Source organism: Leishmania infantum, chromosome 32 (genome assembly GCF_000002875.2).
Source record: "Leishmania infantum JPCM5 genome chromosome 32".
Lineage (NCBI taxonomy): Eukaryota > Euglenozoa > Kinetoplastea > Trypanosomatida > Trypanosomatidae > Leishmania > Leishmania infantum.
In genome coordinates, this window is record NC_009416.2 from 326,573 (window position 1) to 350,642 (window position 24,070).

General features: G+C 58.2%; 7 protein-coding genes across 7 annotated transcripts; all 7 read left to right on the plus strand.

The window, feature by feature from the left end:
* Positions 1 to 544: 544 nt before the first annotated feature.
* On the plus strand, positions 545 to 2,251 carry LINJ_32_0910 (conserved hypothetical protein; the record flags this gene model as incomplete). Its single annotated transcript, XM_001467734.1, has 1 exon — positions 545 to 2,251. The coding sequence occupies one exon, from the start codon at positions 545 to 547 to the stop codon at positions 2,249 to 2,251; it is 1,707 nt and encodes a 568-aa protein (XP_001467771.1).
* A 3,986-nt stretch (positions 2,252 to 6,237) lies between these two features.
* On the plus strand, positions 6,238 to 7,737 carry LINJ_32_0920 (putative phenylalanyl-tRNA synthetase alpha chain; the record flags this gene model as incomplete). The annotated part of the gene is made up of 1 exon (XM_001467735.1): positions 6,238 to 7,737. One exon carries the CDS (start codon positions 6,238 to 6,240, stop codon positions 7,735 to 7,737), a length of 1,500 nt encoding a protein of 499 aa, XP_001467772.1.
* A 1,933-nt stretch (positions 7,738 to 9,670) lies between these two features.
* LINJ_32_0930 (putative 60S ribosomal protein L18a) lies at positions 9,671 to 10,210 on the plus strand (the record flags this gene model as incomplete). The annotated part of the gene is made up of 1 exon (XM_001467736.1): positions 9,671 to 10,210. One exon carries the CDS (start codon positions 9,671 to 9,673, stop codon positions 10,208 to 10,210), a length of 540 nt encoding a protein of 179 aa, XP_001467773.1.
* A 1,335-nt stretch (positions 10,211 to 11,545) lies between these two features.
* Positions 11,546 to 12,754, plus strand: LINJ_32_0940 (ethanolamine-phosphate cytidylyltransferase; the record flags this gene model as incomplete). Its single annotated transcript, XM_001467737.1, has 1 exon — positions 11,546 to 12,754. One exon carries the CDS (start codon positions 11,546 to 11,548, stop codon positions 12,752 to 12,754), a length of 1,209 nt encoding a protein of 402 aa, XP_001467774.1.
* Positions 12,755 to 14,702: 1,948 nt separating this feature from the next.
* LINJ_32_0950 (conserved hypothetical protein) lies at positions 14,703 to 15,104 on the plus strand (the record flags this gene model as incomplete). The annotated part of the gene is made up of 1 exon (XM_001467738.1): positions 14,703 to 15,104. The coding sequence occupies one exon, from the start codon at positions 14,703 to 14,705 to the stop codon at positions 15,102 to 15,104; it is 402 nt and encodes a 133-aa protein (XP_001467775.1).
* Positions 15,105 to 15,975: 871 nt separating this feature from the next.
* LINJ_32_0960 (conserved hypothetical protein) lies at positions 15,976 to 16,818 on the plus strand (the record flags this gene model as incomplete). Its single annotated transcript, XM_001467739.1, has 1 exon — positions 15,976 to 16,818. The coding sequence occupies one exon, from the start codon at positions 15,976 to 15,978 to the stop codon at positions 16,816 to 16,818; it is 843 nt and encodes a 280-aa protein (XP_001467776.1).
* A 2,133-nt stretch (positions 16,819 to 18,951) lies between these two features.
* LINJ_32_0970 (putative vacuolar proton-ATPase-like protein) lies at positions 18,952 to 21,633 on the plus strand (the record flags this gene model as incomplete). The annotated part of the gene is made up of 1 exon (XM_001467740.1): positions 18,952 to 21,633. One exon carries the CDS (start codon positions 18,952 to 18,954, stop codon positions 21,631 to 21,633), a length of 2,682 nt encoding a protein of 893 aa, XP_001467777.1.
* Between the last annotated feature and the right edge of the window lie 2,437 nt (positions 21,634 to 24,070).

The following is a 24,070-nucleotide window of genomic DNA, read 5'->3' on the forward strand; positions in this document are numbered from 1 at the left end:
CTCAGACGTCTGACCACCCGCGAGTATTGTACCCACTGTGCGCGGCGAATGCAAGAGAGGGCTTCTGAGAAGAGGGAGCGAGCCGCGACGCCTCTCCCTATCGCCTCAGCGCTTCTTCGGCTCCCCTCGCGCAACTAAAGTGCGCGAGACACGGCATCGGCCTCTCTGTGCGTGCTTGTATGTGTATGGATGCCGTGTCTCACAGCCACAGCGTCACGAGCGCGCGTACTTGACCGCGTCGTGTCTCTCCGTTTTCGTAGGCTTCGTGGCTCGCCTAGGTCGTGCTGAATGCACACAGTTCGCCGTGCGGGTAACTGTGCTGATGGCACTGTTTCCCTCACCGACCTTGCTGCACGTTGGCTGTGGCCCTCGACACGTGCGCAAATACAGTCGTCTTTGTGCATATGTGTGCTCGCGTATTATGACCTACCTCCCTTTTTGTCATTATTGTTGATCGCTTTACAACACACGCCTGAGTACATAAGCGAAGACGCTGACAACACGCGCCCCGACCCCCCCTCCCCAATCCACGTAGTCACTGAGGATGAAAGGGGCTGGATCGTTGGAGCAGGCGTGGGATCCGTCCGCGCCTGGCGCCGGCGCGCTCCGCGCCACGGCTATCGCCCAGCTCTATTTCCGGATGACCAGTCATCACCCACTGACAATCTTGGTTGTGGACGCGATGTGCCTCGTCTTCGGGGCGGACGGCGTAACAGTGCAGGAGCTGGTCAACTACTTGGGGATCACCGAGGACCGGGTGCGGTTTGGCCTTGAGGGCATTCCGGCGGAAATGCGGTGCACCGCGCGACAGCTGGAGTCGGAAGGGTCGCTTGTCGGCGCTGCGCCGGACGCAGTGTGGGATTCGGATGCGGCGCAACGTGGCCGACGCCTCGGCACCGGAGAAACAGGCTCGAAGGAGGTTCGATATTACCTGAACTACAAGCGGATGTTGCCGCTTGTGTACGCCCACGGGACGCGTCTGCTGCTGTCTGCGTGCGTGACTGACGTTCCACCATGCAGGTACGTGGAGTCGGTGCAGCAGGCGCAGTTAGCGGCGTACCAGAAAGCTGACGCGAGCATCGCTCACGCCTTCTTTGCCTCTGGCCACCCACCCCACGCAGAGGAGGCGCTGCACACCAGCGGCGGCGTCGGACCGTCCGACAAGGGCGTCGGTGATCACATCGACGTCTCCGAGGCGATGCGGCGCAGAAACGCGATTCGCGGTGTCCTCTGCCTCGGCTGCACTTGCTACTTCCTTGTCGAGGAGTTTTGTGAGACCCTTACCCGCTGCCCGCGGTGCGACAAAAACATCCTGAGCCTCTGCCTGCAGGCCATCCAGGCGCAGCTACAGGCGCTTGTGAGGGAGAAGCAGACGCTGGTGACACTGCTGCCGCCTGTGAGGCAGGTGTGGAAGCGGCTTTTTGCACGTGAACAATCACAGGCGCCAAGCGCCGCCGCAATGGCTTCATCATCGACGGCAGAGGCGGACAAGACGGCAGCGCATAATACTACAGCAGGCACAGGCACTTCCTTCAGTGCAGCTGCATTGCCGGTGAGACTCCAGCTAGATTGCATGCTGTCCCGCGACCCCTTTTTGTTTCAGCAAGCCGTCGCATTCTTGTCGCTCTACAGCACGCCCTTTGCCTCCGTGAGCGACGCAGCGAGTGTGGTGGATGCGCAAGAGATACTCACCGAGCGCGAGTACCAGAATCGGCTCTGCGGGCGCGCGTCGGTGGCCGATCAGTTTCGGTCTCTTCACCGTCACGCCTCATCGGTGCACGTGCGTCTCATGTCCCAGCGAGAGATTGACGCAGCGCGGCAGCAGGAGAGCCACCAGAAGCTGCTGAAGCGGGCGATGCTGCCGCCTTGGCTGCGAAACACAACCGCTCTTGATGAGCTTGGTGGCAGTCATATTTGCGCCAGCGCCGACAAGGGTGCCGCCGCGACGCAAGAGGTGGAGATGAACGTGGCGAAGGAGCCATGGGAGATGGAGGACTTGCGGTTTAGAGAGACTACAAAAGGACACGTGCCCACTGGCGGAGCGCTCTGGGCGGCAGAAAGTAGCGTCGCCCGCTCCTCGGTGACGGCGACGCCGGTGCAGAAGCGTCGGCGAGCCACAGCCGATGCTGACGAGAAAGCCGAGCTGACACGCACCGCCTCCTTTATCGCGACTCACTACTATGATGACGAGTTTGATGCGGTGGCGCTTCCACAGACGCGGCGCTTGCGAGGGAGAAAGAGGGAGGCATGAGAGATACAACGAAGAGTTCTAAATATGAGCTACCTGCGTTTCTGGTGTTTGGCAGAGTCTGCTCTGCAGGTAAGGATGCGTGTTGCTTCAACTCGGGGGTTTTCTCTTTTCCAGCCATGCCTCACGTCTCCGTGACGGAAGGGGGGGGTGCAACCTCTGCCAAAGATGTCCGTGGCACAAACAGCGTGGCCGGAGCTTTTTTTGCCTGGCAATTCTGTGGGCATGAACAAGTGTACCCCCTCCTCCCCCTCTTCTTCCGCCGCGCTGAGCGTCACGTGCGCCGTTCAGGTGGCAGATGTTGAGGCTAGTCCGCTGAGACTCGCGCTCACTGAGCGGGAGGTTGTATCCACATGTCGTTCTTCACCGAAACAGTGGCGAGACGATAGTATGAAGGATTTTCCCATGTTGCCTACGTATGCTCTCTCCCCCTTGTGCGATGAGGGGCAATGCAGTCCTTGTCGCGCAGCATATGTTTGTGCGTCTATCTCCTACGTGCCTCGGAAGCACGTGTGCATATAGTGTCTCGTCTGTTTCCTCTCTCTTCTCCGTGAGCTTACCATCGTACCATCAGCCTGTGCTGCCTCCCTCCCTCTTACGGACACCCATGGCGTGTGCACGCGCCCGCGTTTTTTCACTATTCACACCGGCACTGCTCCTGGCATGCTTCTGGCCACCGCTGTGCAAATCCGCAATTCCATCACTCCAGCGTATCGTGGACGTGGCACCATCCCCTCACTCGCTTCCGTCCTCATTCCCGCCCTTTTTTTTTCTCGAAGTCTCTCCCTCTGACTCCCTCATGCATCTTGTGAATCCCTTTGCCCTTTGATGGCTTCTCCGTGAAGGGACACACAACCGAAAAGGAGAAAGAAAAACGCTCTGAGTAAAACACACGCGCGTGTATGCCTGGGAGTGCCACTGCGGGATCGTTCCCGTGAGCATTCTCCCATTCTCTGTCCAGCCTTCCCTTGCTGCTATTTCCTCCCACCCTCTCCTTGCCGTTCTCCCGTGCGTAGCGGCTTCTCTCTCGCTTTTCCTTTACTAAGATCGTTGGGCTCTCAGCATCCACAGCACCGCTTCGGTCTTTGGCTCCGCTTCTCCTTCCTCTCTTCGTGCACGTGTGTGTGCGTGTGCAAAGCCAGCCCACGCCACCTTGCCAGCGCTCCACGATCCACTTACAGCGAGCGAAACAGGCACTCTCCCTTACCCGCTCATTACGGGTGTTGGCGGCCTTTTTTTTGCATTCACGCAGAACCATCCCGCCTCCCTTTCACCGCTCTGACGTGCACTTGCCTTCGAAACGCGCGCGAGAGAAACCAGAACGCAGTATCAGAGACGTGGGTCAGTTGTGCAGGTGGGCCTTGAAGCGTTGGCGCGTTGGGTGTGCGTGCTTTCTTGTCGCCCGGACTCTCTGCGATTCGGTGCGCGCGTGCCTGTGTGATGAGGTGCTTAGGTTTCAATCTCCATCGTTTTGTCGAATCTACGCCGCCGCCGCTACCGCCGTGAACCCTGCGGCGCGTTCATTTTTTGCCGATTGTTGGGTGTTCTGGCTGCGCTCATCTCACTCGCTCTCTGTGGGTGTGCGTGCAAAGTCTTCTCTTTCTGGCTGCACTTCGCTCGCTTGTTATCCTTCCTTCGTGCATCAACTGCATGCCCTCAATATGGGGTGCGCCAGTGCTAGATGAATCGCCAGTGTACACGGAATGTGCCCTCGTGTAGGGCTCGGCCACCGATGGCGTACCTCTACTTATCCTCGTGAGGAAGAGTGCGTGGAGGGCGAAGCAGCAGCAAAGAGAAAGCGGTTGCCACACCTTGTAGCGACTACGCGGTTGCGCAGGTCCGGCAACGACGTCAGCGCCTCCAGCGTGCCGATGCCGATAGGGAGGGAGGGGCGTGCCTCTTGGCAAATGGAGCCGCCACTCCGCAGCCGGCGATTCGCTGACGCACACCGGCGCCGTGGATGACGACATCGGTTGCGACCGCTGCAGCACCAGCGAACTGGCTGGGCTAATCGCGACGGAACAGCAGTTTTCGAGCGCCTCGCGTCGCACCTCAGAACCTCTCCATTCGTGTAGTACCAGCATAGGCAGAGTTGCGATGAAGGTCGCACGCCCGCCGCTGCTGCGCCATTGGCAGCTGGCATTGTCGCCACGGCATCCGCATCAGCAGCTCGACAGCGACTTCGCCGACGACTCTGCCTCGATTCACGCAAACCGCGGCAGAGGATGGCGTGGCAGTTTCCACCTGACCCACGACACGGGTTCCGCACACACGGGCCGGCGGCCGAGCTCGAATCGTACGGTGACTACCGTAAACTCCCTCACGGCAAGCTTCATCTTCTGGGGCAACAACGCGGACGGCGTCGCGACTATCATCACGGGAGACGTGCTGCGCTACTTCTTCTGCGCACGCGGCGCCGCACTACGTCATTGCGAAGCGCGACGTGGCAGCGGTGGTGGTGTTGTGCATTTACCCCCGCGGCGGAGGACAGCGCCCTCAGCTCGCAGCTCTAACTCGTGCTGATCCCGCGCGCCTCGTTTGTGCTGCGTCTGACCAACACAGGCGGGCGGGCGTACCTCTTCACCACAGCCGACAAGCGAATGGGGCTGCGCGGCGTTTTTGAGGACCGTCCTCAATTTTATCCCCATTATTGCAAGACTGTGTGGGTGGCCACTCATGCCTGAGAGGAGGCGGGCACAATACGTGACGATGCGATGCTGTCCGCGCGCGCCGCGGAAACGCCTCCGCTGCCCATCTCCGACTCGTTGCCGAATCTCGTGAGCACGCTGATGGATAAGCAGGCAAGCAACGTGCCCCTCGATGCTGACGACTACCACTGGCTGGCGCACGAGCCGCCGCCGTGGCGACAGCGAAAGTCGGTTCCCCTGCACTCGTGGGGCTCATCGTCCACTTGAGTCACCGGCGGGGAGGGGGTGGCGCACAACGGCACGACATGGAAGCGGCCGCTCGAGCGCGGTGGATTTCGCAACGCCAACGAGCAGCGGGCTGCGATGCCGGTGCCTCCGCAGGTCGCCTTTACATCGTCTCCTTTTGCAGACGGTATCTGGTACACCACGGCCGCTGGCCCTGCATTGGCGCCGCCCGCTTGCCGCTGCACTCTACTTGAGACCTGTTCCCGGTGCTGCGCACCATCGCATGCCGTCGTTGGTGGGCGCACAAATCCCTGCAGCCGCTCGCGGGCGTTTGGCAGCTGCGTGATGCTCATCGAGCCGCTAGGCGTCCTCTTGCAACTGTTCGAGACATCGGAGGACATCTCTGGCACGCTGCTCGTCGCCGTTGATTGCGACACTGCTGCCGTGGCAGCTGCAGGAGCTCCTCTTGAGCGATAGACGAATAACGGTGTCTGCCCCTGTGCTCGCGAAACGAGGTGCCACACCAGTGATTGAATACGAGCAGGGTAGCGACGGCTCTCCCCACAGAGATACACCGCCCATTTCCTCGATCGCGTGCACTCGGCACCGTCCGCATCGCCTACGGCAATGTGCACAGCGTTTTGGTGCAGTAGCGTCCGTATGCCGCGGCGGCAATAGGCGTGCTGCCGTGCATGTGCAGCCGATTCGCTCTGGGAGGCCAGCAGCCAAAGGTGAGCGCGCGCGCACACGTCCACGCCGTAGGGGGTGAGCTCTCCCAGAACCGTTCGCGTTGCGATTGCGAAGCAGTTGTCCTTCTTTGTCCCGGCAGCGCCGTTTCCATTCTCACCTCTGTACCACCCCCTGCCGCTCTCTCTGTTTTCCGCTCCGCTTCCCTGAGTTTATGGGCCGCACACGTATGTAAACAAGAAAACAAAACGAAAGGCGTGCATCGAGGCGAAACCCTTCGCGCATTTCCACAGACACGCACCCAAGCGCCTACGCCCCAACTGCGTAATACCACTAACAAGCGCTGTCATTCAAACATATTGTTAGCTCCACTTTCTCGTTTGTTTCGCAGCAGTTTTTTTTTTTTTTCTTTTTGTGCCGGCCGAAATCATGGAGCAGGCGTTGATTGAGGCGGCCATTCTCAAGGCGCTGTCGAGTGCCGAGCGAGTACTCTCGACGGATGTGGCAGACTCGATTAGGGCCGACCACCAGGACATCGTGGGCGCCGGCAAGTCCCTGGAGGCGGACAACTACATCCGATCGGAAATGGAACAAAGGATGGTTCTGAGGCTCTCCAACGAGGCTCAGCAGATCATGGAGAGCGGCAGCCCCGAGTACCTGGTCTGGTGTCTGCTACAGGACGGAAGGATAAGCCAGGAGGATGTAGCAGCCAAACTTGGCAAAGAGGCGACGGGGGTGGCGCTGACCAACGGCATCAAGTCGAAGATGTTCAAGACGATAAAGGAGAATGGGAAGGTGTTCCTGGAGCGTGTGCCGCGCAGCGACAACGTTGTCGATGCCGTTCGTGAGTCGCTGAAGCAGGCTGCCGCCGCGGCGGACGAGGTCGACACCAAGACGCTGGAAACGCTCAAGAAGCGCAAACTCGCTGCGATGGAGGCGAAAAAGGTGTTTGTGTACACGAAGGGTGCCGCGTACGCTCCGGAGCGCGCCGCTAAGGCCGTGGGTGACCTGACACGCGAGATGCTCGTCGACGGTTCTTGGAAGAACCGGCAGTTCAAGGAGTACAACTTTTCCGCACAGGGTGCCGAGGTAGGTGGCGGTGCACTGCACCCGCTGTTGAAGGTGCGGCAGGAGTTCCGCGAGATCCTCATGGAGCTCGGCTTCCAGGAGATGGACACGCAGCATTGGGCCGAGGTGTCGTTCTGGAACTTCGACTCACTCATCATTCCTCAGCAGCATCCGGCGCGGGATCTGCAGGACACCTTCTTCCTGTCGAAGCCGGAGACTTCGAAGGTTAACGATTTGGAGTACGTGGCGCGCGTCAAGGCGCAGCATGAGGAGAGCTTCCGTACGCCGTGGAAGCTTGAGGAGGCGAGCCGCAATGTGCTGCGCACTCACACCACCGGCTCCTCGGCCTTCGTGCTGAAAAATCTCGCCAAATTTGCGATCCGTGGCCCGGATGGCAAGCTGCACTTCAGCCCCGGGCGCTACTATAGCATTGACCGCGTCTTCCGCAACGAGGAGATGGACCGCACCCACCTGTGCGAGTTCCACCAGGTCGAGGGCTTCGTCATTGACCGCGACATTTCGCTTGCCAAGATGATGCACACCTTTGACTCCTTCTTCCGTCGCATTGGCGTGTCGCAGCTGCGCTTCAAGCCCGCCTTCAACCCGTACACGGAGCCTTCGATGGAGATCTTTGGCTTCCACACCGGCCTGAACAAGTGGATCGAGGTGGGCAACAGCGGTCTCTTCCGCCCAGAGCTGCTGCGTCCGATGGGCTTCGAGGACGGCGTGACGGTGATGGCTTGGGGCCTCTCGCTGGAGCGGCCGACAATGATTAAGTACGGTATCAACAATATTCACGAGCTCTTTGGCCATCGCGTTGACATCCGCTTCATCAAGCGCGCCGCGATTGCCCGCTACTAGGCGTGAGCGAGGATGTTGGGCGAAAAAAGTAATGCGGCGTTCCCGGTGCTGGAGGCGCGTGTAGTCTTCACTGGTGGGGTGGGTGCTGGCTGCCCCTTCGGCTGTCTTTTTTTAAGGAATCTCCGCTCTCCCCATCTCTCCTGCGTACTGCATTTTTTTTTTCGCCTCCCTGCATAATCTCTTCTTCCCCTTGCGACGTGTCAGAATTGTCGAGCAGACGTGCAGTCGTGGGTTGCAGCAACGAAGCACCGCTTTCCACGTAAGCGCGTCTTCTGACCCCGCGGAGTACCACCCCAGCCCCTCCTGCTGCCCTCTCTACACCCTGGAAGGAGGCGCTCGTGTGTGTGTGTGTGTACAAGCCGTGGTGCGCGCGCAGTTTATCCACTGGTTCAATCAATGTTTTTGGTTGTTTGGTTTGGCGCTCTCGTGTTGGCCGTGTGCCGTGTTTTTTTTTTCGTGTGTGTGCGTGCATACAGGCGGTTGCTTTCAATGTGGTAAAGGGGCAAGAAGAGAAAGTCATGCCGAACCCCCACCTTCTCTCCGAAGAGGAGAGGCAGAGAGACAGCAGACGAGGCCGCGCCTATGAATGATGTGCGTGGCTATCGTCTGTGTCCCCCCCCCCCTCCCACACACACTTCTCTTATTTGCTTTCTTTGACAGGACATGCGTCCTCCCGAAGCCCTCTCGTCGTGTGCGAGCGTGAGATGGAGCGCATTCGGGACGCAACACAGAGGGGACTGCGGGGAGTGGGGAACTGTGATCCATGTGGAAGGGTGTGCAGGTGCAAAGGGTTGGTAACGATCGCTACTTTTCTCTCTCTGCCTTCTTGCCATCCTTGCCGCTGCGGTGGTGGTGTGGTGGTGCGCAGGGTGATGCTCACGTGCCCGCCCTCTCTTAAACCCCCTCCTTCACACACGCCATGGCGATAATGGTTGCGTCTGTGTGGATATGTGACAAATCCGCTTTCTCGCCTGATTCTTTTTCGTGGCGTATGTCTGTTGTGTGTCTCTTTCTCGGGTTCGTGACAACGTGCCCCCCTCTCCCTGGGGGAGATGACGCTTCTACGTTTGTTAAGGCTGGCTCGTGTACTTAATGGATCAGAGTATGCCTCCGTGTGTTCCGTGAACAGCGAGATCAAGGGAAAATGGAAAGGTCTCCTAACGACCGAAAAAAAAAAGAAGCGGGACTAAGATGACAGGATTGACGAAGGGCGTTCGGCTCACGTATTCCGTATAGCGTGGCGAGGCAGTCACCGGGAAAGTCGAGGGTGAACTGTCTGGTGGGGGGGGGGAGAGGGATACGAGAGTAGGAATGGAGTGTGGAAGCGTGGGAGGAAAGGTAGAAAGACCACGTGTACTGTACATTCAGTTGGGCACAAGCACCTACCAAGCGGCATGAACGACATGCGCCGTGCCACTCAGCTCTTCTTTGCTGTCAGTACGTCTTCTTTCCCCTCCCCACACTCGCCGCTACCCCGCCTCAGCGGCGTAGCGATGCGTTGCTGCAGCATAACTGCTTCTTGTCTCACATGTGCCGCGCCAACTTGCGGAGCAGAGCGTCCACGTTTGTGTGTGCCACCTTTTCCTTCCTTCCTCTCACCCTGCATCTCTATGCTCTTCTTGCACTGCTTTCGATCCACCCCCTTTTCCCTCCCCTCTCTCACGCGTCCGCGCTTCCCCGGGCTTTACATGTTTTCTGTGCCTCATTTCCTCGTGGGAACATCGGTGGCTAACCACTCCTCCCGCTTCGTCAACCATATCAAAATAATCGAACACACATGCACTGTGCCTCCTCGTCCCCTGCTGGCACTATCCCACTCCCGCCCACATGCCTGCGTTCGTGCGCGTCTCTTTCTTTATTTGCCTAACGCTGCTGCGGCTTCAATAATCGCCGTGCAGGAAGTGAGGAACAACTCTTGTGCGTCTCAACAAAAATGGTCAAGCCGCACTTGCGCCACTACCAGGTGGTCGGCCGCGAGTCGCCCTCGGAGAAGAACCCGGAGCCGACTGTGTACAAGTTTGAGGTGTTCGCCCCAAACTTCGTCGTCGCCAAGAGCCGTTTCTGGCGCATGATGAGGGTCAAGAACAAGGTCAAGGCCACGCACGGTGACGTGCTCTCCTGCAAGGTCGTGAAGGATGCGAAGCTGGTGGCGCGCAACTACCTGGTCGACATCGCGTACTACAGCCAGCGCTGCGGCTACACGCGCATGGTCAAGGAGTTCCGCGACGTCTCCAAGACCGGCGCCGTGAGCCAGGCGTACCACGACCTGGCCTCCCGCCACCGCGCCCGCTACCACAACATCGAGGTGCTGAACGTGAAGAGCATCCCGGACCACGAGGTGAAGCACCTGAGCATTGCCCAATACCACGCTCCGAACCTGTCCTTCCCGCTCCTGCAGCGCCGCATCAAGGCAGCCCGCAAGGACCGTGCCATCTTCGTCAAGAAGAACACGAAGCGCGCGGTGGTGGCGTAAGGGAGGGGGTGCGGTCTCGGGTGCTTTGCCCACATCGGCACGAGCGCATCCACAGGAGCGTCTGCGCGGGCGGGGGGGGTGCGCACGCTGGCCTGGGCGCTTGTGCGCTAGTGCATGTGCGTGCAGTCTTCTTTCGCGGTGCTGTGCTCTCTGTCGTGCGCGGGTGCTTCTGGCGCCCACTTCCCTCGTCTCATTTTTTCGGTTCCCCTTTTTTTTTGTTCGCTTTTGCGTCTCCTTTACGTGAAAAAAAAAGCACTCTTGCACAACGAAGAGAGAGCAGCGAAGGAGGTTCCACTCACAAACGGAGAACCTTGAGTAGCCAGCACTTACTTGTGTGATGGACGATACTCCTCCCCCTCAGTGGCCCATCTGGGTCGTGCCGCCTCCAATCCCACCCCGCTTGATGCGTCGTGAACACAGCCCGCATACACATCGAGGATGGGTCGCTTTCACGCGGTGAGAAATCGGAGAAGGGAGGCGAGGGGCCGAAAGGTATGTCGTGCGGCGGGCTTTTGTTCGCAAACTGCCGGGTGCGCGCTGTACAGTGGGCATAACACGCAGCCCGTCACTGTTGTTAAGTACGGCTTCTTGTTCCCCGTTTGGGGGGGGGGGCTCTCCCAACGAGGGGGGAGGGCAGAATGTGACCAGTAACGTGAGGGAGAGACAGACACCCAGACGCAGGTACGCACGCAGATACACACACCTTTCGCCTCTCGTGTGACGCGCCTTCCCCTCCATTTTCCCGGTCACCTCACCCTCGCCTCTACTGAGGCGCCTTTTTAGCAGCGCATGTTTTTTTTTTCATTATATCGGATCCGTCAGAGGTATACAGACAGACGGATACGCACACACACACACACACACACATGTATATGCGTATATGCATACCTGCTACACGCAAACCACCGCAACCCCTAAACGAAAAGGAAAAGGTATTAGCTACTGAACACACAGACACTTCTGTGCTCTTCACATTTCGGTATTTCGGTCTCTCTGCGCCTGTCGCCCCAAACCCCCTGGCTCGCTCCACACTCCCAGCATTAGCTGTGAAGGCGGCTCCTGTCGTCTCTTTCCTCTATCCCCCTCCCTCCTCAGACAGTGTGCTGTGGAACCTCGGAAGTAACGCCCCTTCGACGCGCCCTACTGCACCGCGTTAGCGGTCGCTGCCCTATCCGCGTGGCGCATTCGTGCATCGCGAGGGGCAGCAGCACACGACAGCGGATACCTCCTGTGTCTTCACTCTTCGAAGCGCATACACAATCCGGCGTGGTGCCCGCAATTTCATCGCGCCTTTCCAGTGAGACGGCACTCATCCTTTCCGCTTCTGCCGCCATCATGCCCACCGTTCCCTCTTCAACTCCGTCGCCCGCCTCCGCACCCAGTGTGGAGGTGCCACCAGGCAAAGTGTGGCTGAACGCCGACGAGCCGAATGACGAGTACTCGCTGTTCTGCACCGAGGCGATCCCGCCGAAGGTGCCAGGCACAGTTCGCATTTGGGTGGACGGCTGCTTCGACATGCTCCACTTTGGGCACGCGAATGCACTGCGTCAGGCACGTCGACTCGGCGACGAGCTCTTTGTCGGGTGCCACAGTGATGAGGAGGTAATGCGCTTCAAGGGGCCGCCGATCATGCACGCCGAGGAGCGCTATGAGGCGCTGCGGGCGTGCAAATGGGTCGACTACGTTGTCGAGAACTATCCCTACTGCACACGGCTCAAGGATGTCGAGCGGTTGGAGATTGACTACGTCGTTCACGGTGACGATATCTCCGTCGACTTGAATGGCCGCAACTCGTACCAGGAAATCATCGATGCCGGCAAGTTCAAGGTGGTGAAGCGCACCGAGGGCATCTCCACGACAGACCTGGTGGGACGCATGCTCCTATGCACCAAGAACCACATGCTCAAGTCAGTGGACGAGGTGCAGCTGGAGAGCTCCCTGTTCGAGCACAGCCCCACTATGCACTGCCTGACTACGTCCCGCAAGATTGTGCAGTTCAGCAACAACTCGAGCCCCAAGTCAGGCGACCGTATCGTCTATGTGGACGGGAGTTTCGATCTCTTTCATATTGGCCACATCCGCGTTTTGCAGAAGGCGCGCGAGTTGGGCGACTACGTCATTGCCGGCGTGTATGAAGATCAGGTGGTGAATGAGCACAAAGGCAAGAACTACCCAATCATGAACCTCAACGAGCGTGTGCTCGGCGTCCTGTCGTGCCGTTACGTTGACGAAGTGGTGATGGGCGTGCCGTTTGACGTCAGCAAGGATGTGATTGACGGCCTCCACATTAACGTGGTCGTAGGCGGCAAGTTCTCGGACCTGGTGGTAGAGGAGGGAGGGAGTACGAGATACAAGGTGCCCAAGGCGATGGGCATCTACCACGAAGTGGACTCGGGCTGCACCCTCTCGACGGACTCCCTTATCGACCGCGTGGTCGAAAACCGCCTCGCCTTTCTGAAGCGGCAGGCGGAAAAGCAGATCAAGGACAAGAAGAGTCAGGAGATAAAGCCGGACGACTACCGCAATGTGCGGGAGGTGAGCTAGCGTAGTGGGCTGGAGGAAAGACACAGAGGAGCTGCGTGTGTGTGTGGGGGGGGGGGGGTGGAGAGGCCGCCAAAGGTGCAAACGGCGGGAGCGAGGGGGGAGGAGGAGCGGGAGGAAAGAGGGCTTGAGGGAAAGCGAACGTTGTTGTCGGACTCTCTTGCCACCAAGGGGAACCACTCTCCTCTTTTGAGTGGTTTGGTGTGTGCGTGTGCAGGTCGCGGCTGACCTTCCACCTCGGTGCTCTTCTCCTTCTCTCTTGGCGCTTCGGTTTGCCGAATCCCATGCAGTGTTGCCTTCAGCGTGGTGTTGCGGCGAGCTCGCCCGTATTCTCACCGTTGGCATTCATTTGCCTCGGCGGTGCCTTGCCTTTCTATCTCTCTGTGCCTCCTTAGCGGTTGCTGGCCTCGAATTTTTGTTTTGCGTACCTTACGTTGCTGGCCGCGACGGCGCACATAGCTGCCGGTGCCGCACAGCACCGAAACAGCAGATGCCCTCCCACGAAGACACTTTTGTATTTTTTTTGCCCATGTTGCCGTACCATTTCCCGTTGCAATGTGAGAAACCAGACCACCACCCTCAAATTCGCTTATTACCCTTCAGGACACATCTCCTAAGTAAAGCACGCCCAAAAACGATTCGAGGAGCATAGACACAGCTCACACATCCGCACTAGAAGGGGACTGTCGGCTTCGTTAGTGCGATGTGCGACTTGAGGCTTTCGATCGCCTTCATGTTTGTTTTTCTCCACGGCGGCACGTGTGTGGTTCGGCAAAACGCTGTAACGTGCTCTTCAGTGAGTTTCTTCACAGCCTATGGAGTGAGAGGAGGCTCATACTCGAGCCGCGTTTCCCTCTTCTGCAGCTGAACCGCTTCCAGCGTCGTGTGTACGCCGGCCAATACCTGCCCACGTCGACTCCTGCCGCTGAATTTATTTCAAATATCCTCCTCTCCACTCTCCACCTTTCTTTTTCCTTTTTGTGTGGTCTCTCTGCTCTTCTCATGGCTGTGTTGTAATGCATTGGACTTCTAGGCTGGCACGCGTTCCTTCTTCGTTCTTTTGCTGCGTCTGGACACATTCATCCGGCAAGCAACGCCTGAGGGAACAGAAACAAAAAGAACTGATCGACACACAAGCACACACACTGACGGACAGGCCACCGCGTCTATGTGCTCCACGTTATTCTCCTCCTCTCGCTCTTGACCCCCTCCCAGGAGCCACCTCAGTGTCGGCCGACACAACACCGCTAAATCTCTGAAGCGCCCCTAGCAGCGCCGTCTCTCGAACTCCCTCTCCTCTCTTAAAAAAATAGCAACGAAGTTCTTTGTAGCGCAGCCCCTCCGCCCCTTCACCACCCCTTCGCTGCTTTTACTCTCCGCCTCTCCTCTTCCTGCCATCGCACGCACTCTTCTGTCTTGTGCGCTCGCTTCTCGCGCACGTGAGCCAGTCGACGTAGGCCTGTAACGTTAGTGTGTCAGTTCTTAGTCCATGCTCGCGATGTTTGATGGGGTGGCACTTCCGTTTGGGGACGCCCCCCTGGATGGGACTTCCTCAGCGTCAGAGGAAGTTCGATGGATGGCCTTTGCTCGCGACCTGGTTCTGCAAGAGCTCCGGAGTACCCCTTCTACGGCGCAGGCGTGGGCTGATGCGACTGCCCGCTCGCAAGAGGCGCAGCGTGGGCATTACCGAACCTACCGCGACTTTGTCAACCATATGCAAGAGCGGCTCCCGTGCCACATGGGTGTCGGTAGTCCGTCACCGATTTCAGGTGCTGTTCGACCCATTGCTGGACGCTACCGCTGCGGTTTGCTCGACCGCGTTGAGGTTGCCGCACCGCCTGCTACACTGTGGCGTGCGACGGCGCTGGGTGCACCAACGAGATCTGTGCCGCGCCTTCGCAGCCACGAAGGGCCGATAGAGGAGGATGGAGAGGAGGAGGAGCCGCTCTTGATGTCGTCGTCTACGAGTGTCACGGACGGCATGACGCAGATGGTGGTCTCCCAGGCCTCTCTCGACGGCGTTTTTTTTGAGGCTCTTCTGGGCCAAGAACTCAACCTAGCGCTGTGGCGGAGCTGCGGCGCACCACAGGAGGCGCTGCAGTGTGCTCTGGAAGAGATGCAGCGGCTAGATCAGGCCGCTTGTGAGGAAGACGCCGCTCTACGCTACCTCAACACCACGCGCTTCGCCGAGCAGCGTACGTACAAGCGACGCCGCGCTGAGCTGCAGTCGCAGCTGCAGAAAACGCGCGAGAAGGTCTTCGCTCTGGAAAAGTTGGTGCGCGTCGAAACTGCGGGATCGTCTCCGCGTGAAGTTGGTGCTGGCGAGCGCTTGCGTGCGTGCTTGCTCGAGTAGCGTTTCCCTCTTCGCGGGTCGCGCCTCCTCAGTGTCGGAGGTGACGGTCTGTGCCGCTCGCGGTGCAACGCCGCGGCGCTAAAATGAGAAGAAAACCTCCCCGTCTTCCCGCCGCCGCCTATCATCGCGCCACGAATGGCGACGCGTCCAGGGAATTCAAGGACAGGCAAGCCAAAAGGAAAGTACTTCATGGACGAGCATGTGCAAGTTATGCGGCGCTTCCGAGCTGGTGTGGTTTTGCCGAGGCTCCCCCTCTCCCCCCTTGTGCTGGAGGACCACGTCCGCTGCCTCGGTGTCGTTTCTGCCGCGCCAAGAGCTGATGCAGCAGGGAGTGACGCGGCAGGCGCGTTGTTCTTTATCTCCCTCAGTGCCTCCCCTCCGCTCATGCCGTCCCTTTTCCATCCTCCGTCGTGTCGGCTCTGGCTTCCTCGTGCGTGTTCCGACCCCCTCCACCCCTCAAACTTCGAGTAGAGAAGGAAATACGCACCCTTCATCCACCGGCAGGTTTCACACGTACACCCCGTCCACAGAGCGCACGCTCCTTCACGACTCATCCTGTACCGGCGCTACACAGGCGGTGATGATGTCCGTTGTTTCAACCAGTCCGCCGCTGCCGTCCCCTGAAGACCGCGTCTTCGTCAACGCACAAGGCGAGCGCTTTCACTGCACCACCTTCGCGCCGTCATCGTCGTGTGTGCCACCCAACTCGGCCCATGATGCACGGACCCCGCTTCTCTTGTGCGTGCATGGCGCCGGTATGAGCGGTGACTGCTTTTTGCGCATGGCGCGAGAGATTCAGCGACACGTCGACAAGCCCGGTGACGTAGCGGCGTACACCTCTTCACCACCGCGTGCGAGTGATGTGGCCCTGATGCCGCCTTCCGCACATGCGGCGACAGCGACAAATGCGGAGGCGCAGGGCGATGACGTGGACATGCACGTCATGACATACGACCAGCGCTGCCACGGCCGGTCCACCTTTGCCGGCGGCGAAGATCATCTCTCGATCGAGGTGCTGATGCGCGACTTTTTGGACGTGCTCCAGTATGCCAAGACTGAACTGTACCCCACCAGCAATGTCTACGTCCTCGGCCATTCGCTTGGCGGCGCCGTCGTGGCGCGTGCGCTGAGCGGAAACAAGTCCGCCCTCGAGCGTGTTTCGGGCGTGCTTCTTGTAGACGTGGTCGAGGGAACGGCGCAGCTGTCGTTGCAGCACATGAAATCGTTTCTCAAGAATCGCCCCAACACGTTTCCCGAGGTGAAGGACGCCGAGGTCTGGTTCCTGCGCATGGGTGGCATGCAGAACCCGCAAGGCGCCGAAGTTTCCGTGCCGCCGCTTTTGCAGCAAAATGACAAAACAGGTCTGTGGCAGTGGCGGACGGACATCCGCAAGATGGAGAGCGTCTGGGACGGGTGGTTCGCCGGCCTCGATGAGGCATTCATTTCGCTGCCGTGCGCCAAGATGCTGTGCACTGCGAACGCGGAACGGCTCGACAAGACACTCACGGTCGCGCAGATGCAGGGCAAGTTCCAGTTCGAGGTGATTGGCAACGGGTGCGGCCACTACGTCATGGACGACGCGACGTCGACAGTCGTCGCCAAGGTGCGGCGCTTCGTGAAGCGCAACGAGGTGTTGACGCAGAAGCTGCAGCTCATGAACAAGAACCTGTCTGGCCAGAAGAACAATACGACGGTTCCGCCAAACCGCATGTAGGCAACAACGACCGCTGTTGCGCCACACCTACGCGCTTATCCACAAGAGCGCAAAACTCACCGCGCGGAAGCGAGAGATGGAAAGGGACAGGGCACGGCGGCAGCAACAGCGCCGAATACATGGTGCAAAGGCTTTTACGTACGTGCGACGTTTGTGCTCAGGTTCTCCCGATTTTGCCGCACACGCGGTACATCTTAGACGTGACGCACATGCTCTCCTCCAGCGGAAATAATGCTTGCTTTGCCTGCGTGCCTGTTTTGATTGGAGACCGTGCAGGGCCCTCCCTGCCCCTCACACGGACGCGCACGCGCAAAGAGAAGGCCTGCAGCCCTATGCATACATCCCGCGTCTTGCGTGATGCTCGTAAATCCTCCTCTTCTCTCTACATAACATGACGCCAAGAGAAGATGCCACACTGATCGCGTGCGCGCATATGTGCAACCTCGACCTGGGCTCTGGCTTCCCTTCTGCAGGGCGTGAGGACGATCGGGCAAAGGCGGCGGGTGTCGCATTCGGCTTTCCCTCGTTTTCCTCGGTCGTCCTCTTTTCCGCACCGTCGCACGGCTGACGAAGCACGCGGCGTTCACATTCCGCGTTCCTCGCTGTGAATCAGCAATCCATTCTCACCCTTCGTACCTCACATTCTGCCCACGCTTCTCTTTCGTGTGTGTATGTGCTCTCCATGGCCCACGCCCTCTCCTCCTCGCGATGCACACGCTTACGTGTGCTGGCGCCGTGTGCTCCGAATGCCCACGCTCGACATGGTTCACGCTTTCCTTCTCCCCTCTCTCTCACTCGCTGCCCGTGCACGTCCATTCAGAAGAGTTCAGCTGCGTATTTCTATCGGTCCTACCACGTACAGTCAAAAATACATGTCGACGTACTTGAGTTGCGTCATCACAACTCTCCATTCCCTCCCTCTCCTGCCATCACCTGCACACACGACCCACTCGTTTTCACGCACGCACACATTCTCGGGCTCCACCACCGTACACATAAACGAGGTGGAGTCGACTCTACTGCGCGTCCATGCTTGGAGGTAATCAGCGTTCTCTGAAAAGAAAGAAAAAAGCGGTGCCTCCCTCCCCCCTGGCGAGTGCGCAGAGACTACAGGGCCCAAGAGGACGACACCGAAGCACTCCCCCCCCCCACACACGCTTCCCCTTCCCCCTTTCGCGTCTGCTCGCACTCGCCGTGTGCGTGTGCGTTTTCTTGTCCACAATTCGAGGGTTATCAGTTTTCTCTTGGGGGATCGAGGAAAGAAAGAAGTACGTGCGAGCGCGGGCGTGTCCCTCGGGTGTGTACCGAGCAGTCAGAAAACCTCTCTCCTCGCACCCTTCCGTTCTCTCTTTCTTTCTTCCGGGGAGAAGGGTGAGCTGCGTGCCTGCTAGGCGCTGTTTAGACTTCTCGTGTTCCCAGGGCATGCCTCTGCTTAGTGAGACCGCGGTGGGCCTCTGTTGTGTTTTCTTGTCGTGCCCTTGTTGTGCACTTTTTCACTCCTATTGGCACTGAAGCGCCTCCATCTCTGTCTGTTTTTCTGTATCATTGTGTGTGTGCGTGTTTGTGCGCTCGCACTTTTTGCGTTGTCCTCTTCGCGAGTTGACGATCACTTCACTTGTGAAGGATAAGAACGAGGCCGAGGAAGGAGTCGCACACGTGGGACAGGATAGGAAGGAAACACCCGTCACGCGCTTGGCTGCTGTGGCTTTTTTTTTTTCGGCGGCTGCTGTTGACTCGCGGTAACTCCGTAGCTTGCGATTGCGTTTCGGTGCGTTCTTTCGACGGCGGAGTGTGACAGCTGCTGCTGCTGCTGTTCCTCTTTTTGGGGTTTTCATGTTTTTCTAAACATCACTGGATGGCAGAAAGACCACGCGGCCCTCTTGAACGCTTTCTATTGGGCACCCTAACCTCCTTGTTCCTGCTCTCGCCGCTTTTCCGCTCTCGCATCAACTCCTTTTCCCCGCGCTGCTGTGCTGGTGTAACGCGACGCATTCCGCAGTATTCATTCTTGTCTTGTAGTTTTATTTTTCTCTGCTTCATTTTTCAAGGGCACAGAAAACAACGTATACGCACGCAGCAACCTTCTCGTGTACTGCCCTCGTTTTTTTTTTTGCATTGGCCCATATTGTCACTATGCCGTGGCGTCAGGAACATTGCAGCGGCTTGTGGCGGTCGGAGGACATGATCCGCGTCAACATTATCCTTCAGCGAGAGGTCCTGCACGACACCATGTATGAGGTTGGTATGCTGGGCCGCGTGCAGTTCCTCGACATGAACGAGGGGGTTACTGCGTTTGCCAGGCCGTTCACAGAAGAGCTGCGCCGCTGCGAGGAGCTGCAGCGCAAGCTTCACTTCATTGAGGAGTCGATGTGCAAGGACGCGGACTTGCTCGAGAGATACCCCGGGGACGTGAACATGAGCGCCACCGTGGAAGAGATGCGGTCATCGTTGCTGCGGGGACAAATGCACATGATCGACGACCGCATCGAGTCGACCGTGAACGAGTTGACCGCAATGCTCACATCGCTCGAAGGGTTCCAGCATGAGATGAACCAGAACCAGGAGATGTCACTGCTCTACTACAAGTACAGGCTCTTGGTGGATACACCGTCCGACATGGCAGCGAGCAACAGCACCTCCCCCCACCACGGCGCTGCCGTCAGCTCGGATGCGTTCTCCCGGCTAGCCAGCCTCTTCGGCTTCATTGAATCAAAACTCAGCGAGGAGCTCTACCGCCTCTGCTACCGCATCACCCGCGGCAACGCCATCGTCGAGATCAGTAACGAGCCGGCCATGTTTGTCGACGTCCAGACTGGCGAGCGCAATGTGGCCAAGACGTCATTTGTGGTGCTGTGCGCCTCGCCGACGATGATCGTCCGCTTGAAGAAGCTCATGATTGGGCTCGGCGCCGACGTTTACACCCTGGACGAGGTGCAGAGTCGCGGTATCGAGCTCACCACCTCCACCACCGCCCACCACGTCGAGGACACCATCGAGGGGGTCGAGCGGCGCAAGCGCGATGTGCTGACGCAGTGGTACGAAGAGCACCGGCTGTACAAGACCTACCTAAAGGTAGAGAAGGTGGTGCTGACGGCGATGAACATGTGTGCCATGTCCGGCTCCACCTGCACGGCCTCCGCGTGGGTACCACTGCGCCACGAGCAGTCCCTTCGCCGTGCGCTGCAAGACGCCGTCGCCTCGGCAAACGGCAGCGTCGAGTCCATAGTGACGCTCCACGCCGAGCAGAAACACCCGCCGACGTTTTTTGAGACTAACCGCTTTACCGAGTCGTTCCAGGGAATTGTCGACAGCTACGGTATGGCACGCTACAAGGAGGTCAACCCGGGCGTGTTCACCATCATCACGTTCCCGTACCTGTTCGGCATCATGTACGGCGACATTGGCCACGGCTTTCTGCTGCTCTTCATCGCCCTCTTTTTCATCGGCAAGGAAAAAGCGTGGCGGACGGCGCAGCTCAACGAAATAGTTGCCATGGTGTTCGGCGGCCGCTACTTATTGCTGCTCATGTCCCTCTTTGCCATCTACATGGGAGTCCTGTATAACGACTTCTTTGGCTTTTCTCTGAACCTCTTCTCCAGCGGCTACACGTGGGCCCCGATCTCGGAGCAGAAGGGCACCACCTACCCGACGACGCCGAACGGGCTTCCAAGTGTGAAGCCGCCGCACGTTTATGCGATGGGTCTGGATGCGGCATGGACTGAGACAGACAACAAGCTGGAGTTCTACAACTCTGTGAAGATGAAGCACGCTGTCATTGTCGGCGTGGCGCAGATGTTCGCTGGCCTCTTGCTCTCGCTCAGCAATAGCATCTACGAGAAGAACTGGTACAAGATCGCCTTCTTGTTTGTGCCCGAGTTCGTTTTCCTACTTTGTACCTTTGGATACATGTCGATCCTCATCATGGTGAAGTGGTGCCGCACGTGGGAGAACACGAACAAGGCGCCGAGCATCCTGGAGATCATGACGAACTTTTTTCTGCAGCCTGGCTCGGTGCCGAACCCGCTCTTCAGTGGACAGGCCGGGCTGCAGGTGTTTCTGCTCCTCGCGGCTTTTGCGATGGTTCCGTTCATGCTGCTGGGAATGCCATACATCGAGATGCGGGACTACAAGCGGTGGCAGCAGCGCCGGCAAGTTGGGGGCAGCCGCCGCCACCACGGCAGAGCGCTGCGGGTCAGCGTGGTCGCAATCGAAACCTCAGACTACACGGACGTCTTCTTGAATGAGCCGTCGGCGTCCCTGCAGCACCGGCAGGCCAACTACAGCGGTGACGAGAGCGCGCATCGCAATTTGATGAGTGACGACGACGAAACGGCGAACATCTTCGGTGACGACAGCATGCATCCCTTTGGCGTGTCTACAGCGAACAGTGAGGAAGGTGCCACAGCCACGGTGATCGAGCGCGAAAACGAGAAATTCGAGCACTTTGATGTCTCGGAGTTGATCATCCACTATGTGATTCACACCATCGAGTATGTGCTGAGCAGTGTGTCAAACACCGCCTCGTACCTGCGTCTGTGGGCGTTGTCGCTCGCCCACGCGCAGCTTTCCGAGGTCTTCTTCAGCTTCACGGTGGCCAAAACGCTCGACATCGACAACAGCTCTGGCTTCGTGATTGCCATTGGGGTGCTGCTGTGGCTTGGCGCGACACTCGGTGTGCTGGTGGGCATGGAGGCGCTGTCGGCGTTTTTGCATGCGCTGCGTCTGCACTGGGTGGAGTTCCAGAACAAGTTCTACGCTGGCGACGGGCAGACGTTCGATCCGCTGGACCTGACAACCCTCAACACGGCAAACTAGCGTGGCGAGCGGAGGAATGGAAGGCGGCGTTTTCATGGTCACCTGCTCTGGGATGAGTACAATGCAGGTGGGACCAGGCACGCCATTGCAATCGTTTTCCCCCTCTTTTGCGCGTGTGTGGAAGTATCAGGGAACCCGAGCGGAAACCAAGGGGCACAAGAGCCCGCGAAAGGTGCCATCGGTGCCACTGGCGTAACCCACGTCTTTCCCTTACCAGCTTTCCGCCATCGCCTCCTTTTCCCCGCTCCCCGCTTCCGTGTTTTGCCCCACCGCCTCCTGTCGTTTCGCTGCTCTCTTTTTCGCGCCTCATTGGCGATGAGCGCTGCGGACAGCTCTGCTCCCGAATTGCGTACACAACGTCAGTGAAGTGTGTGAGTGTCTCCCTCTCGGCCTGCCGTTGGCGTCTTCCTCTCGTTTTGTTTTCGGCGATGTGTTTGTTTCGGTGCTCCCTTTCTCCTGTGTCGCCGTACTTTGCTCGATGGCTTGCGGCGTCGAGGCACATCTCACGCATTCATACACAGGACAGCACACACACACACACACACACGCAAGGCAGAAGAGCCAACGAAAATGCGAAAAGAAAAGGGCGAGGCCGTGCCCCTGCTGCCTCGCTCTTTTTCCTCTCAGCCCTCCCTTGCTGTGGCATTCTGCGTCGTCCTGTACGCGAAATGAACGAGCGGATTCTTGGCTGGTAGGCGGCGGGTCGTGTCTTAGAGCACGCTAGGTGTATTGACCACAAGAGATGCTCCGCCTCCCTCCCCCCACCAGAGCACCCCTGTACCGCGTCCATGACAGCTGTCAACTGCCCTGGTGCGCGCACCCATCATCGACACACTTCTTCCACTCCCCCCCCCCGTCCTCTACGTTCTATTTCCCCTGTTTCCCCCTCTGTGTGCGTCTTTCGCACTGTCTCCACCTCCTCTCGGCTTCCCTATGGCTCGTAAAGAGTCCACGAGTCCTCCCAGCTCATTGCATCATATAAGAAAACGCAAATATCAACAACACAAAAAGCGTTCATCACGTACACAACTCTTCGTTTTTGGGCTCCCCTCCTTTCGCCTGTCGTCATTGTCGCTGTCCTTTCAACACCACCATTAGACCCCGTCGACATCGCCAACGCCCGGAGAGTTTTCTGCTTCTTTCTCACTCTTGTTTCGCCCCACGTCTATGGTCGTCGATTTCATTTCTCTGCGCCTCTCTTAGTACAACTCTTTTCACGCCCCTCTGGCACAGGGTCGGTCGAAGTCTCCCTCCCGTTTTCTTAATTCTCTTGCTTTCGCCATACACACAGCGGCCGTGGTCCTCTTTCATCGCTGCTGTTTGGTGTTCCGCTTTTCGCCTTCCTGCCTTTGTGTGCGTGTGTGTGGTTGGCGTTCTGGTCGATTTGACTGCAGTTTTTTTTTTTTTCATTTATATTTCAGTGTGTGTGTGTGTGCTCCTTCACATACACCCCTCCTTTCTTCTTCTGCATATGTGCCTTGTTGTCGCGTGTGTGTGTTGCTCTCTGTACCCGTAGCGCTGGACGCTTCTTTTTTTTTTTCGACCTCCTTTGTTTTTCGTGTTTTTTTTTCTTCATTAGCTCCAGCTCCATACGGCGTTTGTGCATCGTGTTTCTCATCTCCTCCGTTGCTTTCCGTGCTTTCCATTCTTTTCCCTCTTCCTCCTCCACCGCTCTTTAGACACCATCGTCAGTGAAGAACCGCACAGCTCGTACGCGAGATCGAAACGAGAACGGCAAGATCCAAGAAAAGGGAAAGCGGAAAGGCAAGCTTGGATTGCGTGCACAGGAACTCGACTCAGGGCATCCGTTCCCTGCTCACTCCTTTCAAGCTCTACTTCTCCGTTTTTTTTCCCACTTTACCGGCTTTGCTCGTCTTGTTTTCTCTCCAGTCCCCGACCCTCTTGTGTGCCGCTTCTTTCCGTCACAGCTGCCGATTCTTTGCCAATCACCAACCTCGCCGAAGGCGTAGTAAAGAAATAAAAACACACAAACACGCCGAAGTCTTTATGCCAGCCATGACAGAGCTGCGTAGCAAGAGCTCCAATGCCCTTGCGGATGTTGAAGACCGGCCATTTTTCGTGGCCACCTTTCAGCGCACCACCAGCCGCTGCGGTACTTCAGATAAAGATGATGATATGCCGTCGAACTTGATCACCTCGCGCTCCAATGTGCCTGGTATGACACCACAGGAGCTCCTGGCAGCACACCGCATGTCCCTCGCCGAGATATCGAAGCGGGCAGATCCCGATCTGCACAGCCTCACCCTCAGTCGCCATCAGGTGGAGCAGGGGGATATTTGTCACGCTTCGCTAGGCGACATCTCAGACCAAGCGTACCACGACGCGTTGGAGAGCTTCAGATTTCGTCCTGTCGAGGACTGAGAGCGATAATCGTCTTCTCTTTTTCTGCTTCGTTGCTGCTGCGCACTGATGTTGC